At 49.1% G+C, this 3,881-nt stretch overlaps 1 protein-coding gene across 1 annotated transcript in view; it reads right to left on the reverse strand.

The window, feature by feature from the left end:
* Positions 1–373: 373 nt before the first annotated feature.
* The window catches only part of TPP1 (tripeptidyl peptidase I), a 7,877-nt gene continuing 4,369 nt past the window's right edge, over positions 374–3,881 (reverse strand). The window contains exons 9-13 of the mRNA XM_005886250.2: positions 3,596–3,665; positions 3,049–3,169; positions 2,796–2,954; positions 2,522–2,647; positions 374–2,341 (exon numbers count right to left, since the gene is read on the reverse strand). Of these exons, the coding sequence (XP_005886312.1) occupies positions 2,201–2,341; positions 2,522–2,647; positions 2,796–2,954; positions 3,049–3,169; positions 3,596–3,665 (617 nt within the window). The 3' untranslated portion in view covers positions 374–2,200. The remainder of the gene's footprint in view (positions 2,342–2,521; positions 2,648–2,795; positions 2,955–3,048; positions 3,170–3,595; positions 3,666–3,881) is intronic.

A 3,881-nucleotide genomic window follows, 5' to 3' on the forward strand; every position in this document is an offset into this window, starting at 1 on the left:
ATGCCCGCTAGCTGACACCGACCGGGCGGAGCCCAACCCTCGGAGGTTCGCCTCCCGCTGCCTGACCCAGGCGGCTCCACCGGGTTGGGAACCCTGGAAAGTCGAGGACTGTCTCCCACGGGCTGGGACCTTCATTCAGCCGGACTCCTCAAGACCTTGTTTTGGACTCATTGGCCCGGCCCGGCCCCCCTCGACCGCCGGTTCCCTGCCAGTCGGCCTCCCTTGTAGTCCCCTTATTCTGCCTTTTAGGGTTCGTAGTGGAGGAGGAAAGCCCCCGCCCCGCCAGCTGCCCGGAGAAATGAGGGCAGCTGTAGACCGGAAGGTATTCAGCCCGAGTAAACAACATATGCAAAAATCACAGCGAGTGCAAGAGTGAGGTTCTTGAAGTAGCAAACATTTATTTAATTCCTATTTGCCAATCCTGAGCTAGGGGCCTGGGAATACAAAGTTAAGTAAAACAAGATTCTAGTCTTCTAGGCACTACCGGTCTTGGAAAGGGAGGCAAACAGGTCACCTGGCAATTTCAATACTTTGTGGGAGTTACAATACTGGAGGTAGACACAGAGTGCAGTGCAAAAAACGAAGGGCATGAACATCTGCTGCCTACTTTTGTGTCAGGCACTCTATCACCTTTATTCCATTTAATTATTCACTGATAGTTATGAGAGATAGGTATAGAGATCCCCACTTACCACGTGAGGAAAAGGCTCAGGGAGATGAACTTAGTTGCCCAAGGCTCTCCACTAGTCTGTATTAGAAGCAAGAATCAAACAGGTTTGGCTTCAAAATTCTAGGACTTTAGTACTATACCAAAATCAACCAGCTTCAGGGAGTCAACAGTTCACAAGAGAAGGTGGCTTCTAAACTGAGTCTGGAAAGAATCCTTGACATCAATCAAGCAAAGGGGAGTCAGGGGTAGTGTTAAGGGCAAGGAATATCTTGAGCAAAAGTGAAAGAATATACGTATTTGAGGGAAGAGTAGGGGAGGATAAACAAATTGTTACTCAGGAACAAATATCAAGGAAGGGGTCAGGTTTGTGAGTCATGATAAAAAGCCTAAACTTTATCCAATAATCTTTGAAGGGTCTTAATCAAGTAAATGACTTGATGTGATTTTCATTTTATCTCTGGAAGATGGTTTAGGAAAGGGCAGGAAGAAAGGTCACTTTTTGCAAGAGCCTACAATTCAAAGGAGAGAGAACATGGCTTTAAGCTAATGTAGTAGCAGTGGAGGTGGAGTGAAGTAGATGAGTTCTAGATATACATAGGAAATATAACTGGCAGGACTTGTGGATTGATAAAGATACATTTAAGAGGTAAAGTCAGCAGGACTTGTTAATTGAAGCTGGGGGGAGGTGATGGAAATGGGAGTCTAGAATGACACTTAGCTCTCTGGCTTGGTTGGAAAAAGCATAGTATATTTATCATGAAGAAATGAAAGGATTGGGAAAGAGGAAGAGAGATGAAGTGTTGAGAACTGCACATCTTGCATTTGAGGTATCAATCACTGTTGGATAGAAAGTCTGATTTAGTAAGATGGTGATGGCTGTGCATGCCAATCATTGATTTGTTCCAGGGGACAATGGATAGTGAGGAGAACAAAAGACTAAATAAGGATGCAGTAGTGAAGTACATCAATGAGGAAGCAGAGAAAGAGAAGGAGGAAGAGGGAATGGTCAGAAAAGAAGTTAAGCCCTAGAAGCTAAGGAAAGAGAGGGAGTGGGCAACTGTGACAGAGGGCCATAAAGTAAAGATTGGGAGGAGTGCACTTAATGAAGCAGCAGGGAGACCATTGTTTCTGTGTCAGGGGAGGAAAGAGTAAAAAAGTGAGAACTGAGGTCTTATTGAAATGAACTGAGATGCAAACACAAAGTAAAATCGTGTACACAGACAGTGTAGACAACCCTTGGGAAAAGCCTGGTTGCAAAGAGAAAGAAGGAATGGGGGGTGGGGTGTGCTCCCAAACACTACTGGTTATAACATATGTAGAGGAACCTGTGGCAGGAGCAGGGAGGCCTAGATGATGGAGCAGGGTAGGGTTGGGAGTCAAGTCATGCTCACAGCACTTCAGGGTTAGGGATGTAAGCTGTCTGCAGCAGTCAACAGGCGAGGGGTCAGCAGGGCTTCCAACAGTGCAGAATAAGGAAACAAGCTACCAGCTGTGGGGCAGGGGATGGGCCTCTCTCCCACCAGGAGAGGGTCAAGGGTTGATTAATGTCTTCAGCAAAGCTGGGAAGTTGGGTGTTCCCCAGCCTGTCACAGGATCCCAGCCAGGGCCCGAGCAGAAACCCTGACCCTGCACCTCTTCATTCAGACAGGACTCATGGCAGCCACGGGTTACCTAGGGATAAGGTGGGCATCAGATCTGGGCCTGCTGGTACCAATACTGACAGATTCTACCCCCTCACCCTGTATTCAGATCCCAGAGACTATCCTACCCCATCAGAACTGCTCGAAGGTTTATCTTAGCACTCCCCATACTCTTATGAAAAGGTTCACACAACCACCCTTCCACACTCACATCAAAGAGTCCTGCCCCATGCTGCTGGTAGAGCCTTGGATTGAGAAAGCCAAGAGGGGGGCGGCCATTGAGGATTCTGTGTTCATTTATCAGGGATAGGATCCCTCCAAACACTGGAGTAGAAGCCTGCAAGGGTGCAAGTAATTGGATTTTTGGGGAAGGGATGTTTGAAAGGATCAGAGGTCTCTGAGAAGTCAGGGGTTCTGGGCACAAGGTCTTGTGGGGTACAGGCTGAGGGTAGTTCCTGAAGGTTTGAGGCCAGGCTGATTCTCACCGAGGTGCCAGACACCCATGGAATAGGCACGCGGTTGCTGACCACCCAATAGCCATCAGAGAGCGCAGCCACATCTGGGTAGGCACGTCCACTGGCATTGAAGTAACTGGATGGTGGCAACTGGGGGCTGGAGCTCAGGAATTTGGCTACAGCTTCCTCCTGAAAAGCATCGTTGAGTGAGTACATCTTCTGAACTGAGGATTCCTGACCTCCCCGACTCCATTCCCATCCACCCACATAAACATACACGTACCTGGTATGAAGGTCGTGGGAACACATTGCTGAAGCCGCCGCCACTGATATAGTCAACAACCTCACTTGTGACTCGGAAAGGATTCTTGAAGGACGTGCCTCCCACCGTGGTCACATAAGGGCTGAGGGCAGAAGACAGCACTCAGATTTTAGGAGTCTTAAGGGTGCCTCCAAAATGGATGGCGATGGCCTGGGTGTTGCTGGAGGGGCTGGACTCTGTGGGAAGCATGTAGGTGGCGATGACTGAGGTTTTGAGCCCCGAAGGCTTGGCTGAGGTGACTGCATACTTTTCCTAACAGAACACTCACCATATCTTCCACTAAAATGCCTGGGACCTGAGAAAGAGAAACACTGGGAGCTGTGTCCTACTCAGGAGACATGGGGCCTGGGACCTACCAGAAGAAGAGGGGAGTTCAGCAACCAGGGCATGTAAAGCTGAGGCTGAGCTGTAGGAGCACCCGGTGGGGTCAAGACAAAGGTTTTCCAGATCATCAGGTCACAGATGAAAGGTTGGTGGTCACAGATAAGTGGTGAGCTGGGGTGCTTACCTGGAGGCAGGAAAGCTGGGACGGAACTGGTGTCTTCCAGAGGTAGACCAACACCCGGCCCCACTGTCACCTGAGAGAGATCAAGTTTAGCACTCAGATTAATTGGTCAGAGCTTGGTATGTAGGTTTGGCTGTCGGAGAGGAATTCAAGAGTTAGTCCTTAGTGCAAGAGGTCAGAGTTTAGAGGTCAGGTCAGTGGCCCCTGTTCAATTCAGAGTATGAGTCAGAGATCAGGATCAGGGGTCACTGTGGGGTCAGAGTTCTCAGTTGGGTGGGTGGGTGGGTTG

This window comes from Myotis brandtii, unplaced genomic scaffold (assembly GCF_000412655.1).
Source record: "Myotis brandtii unplaced genomic scaffold, ASM41265v1 scaffold966, whole genome shotgun sequence".
NCBI classification, from domain to species: Eukaryota; Metazoa; Chordata; class Mammalia; order Chiroptera; family Vespertilionidae; genus Myotis; species Myotis brandtii.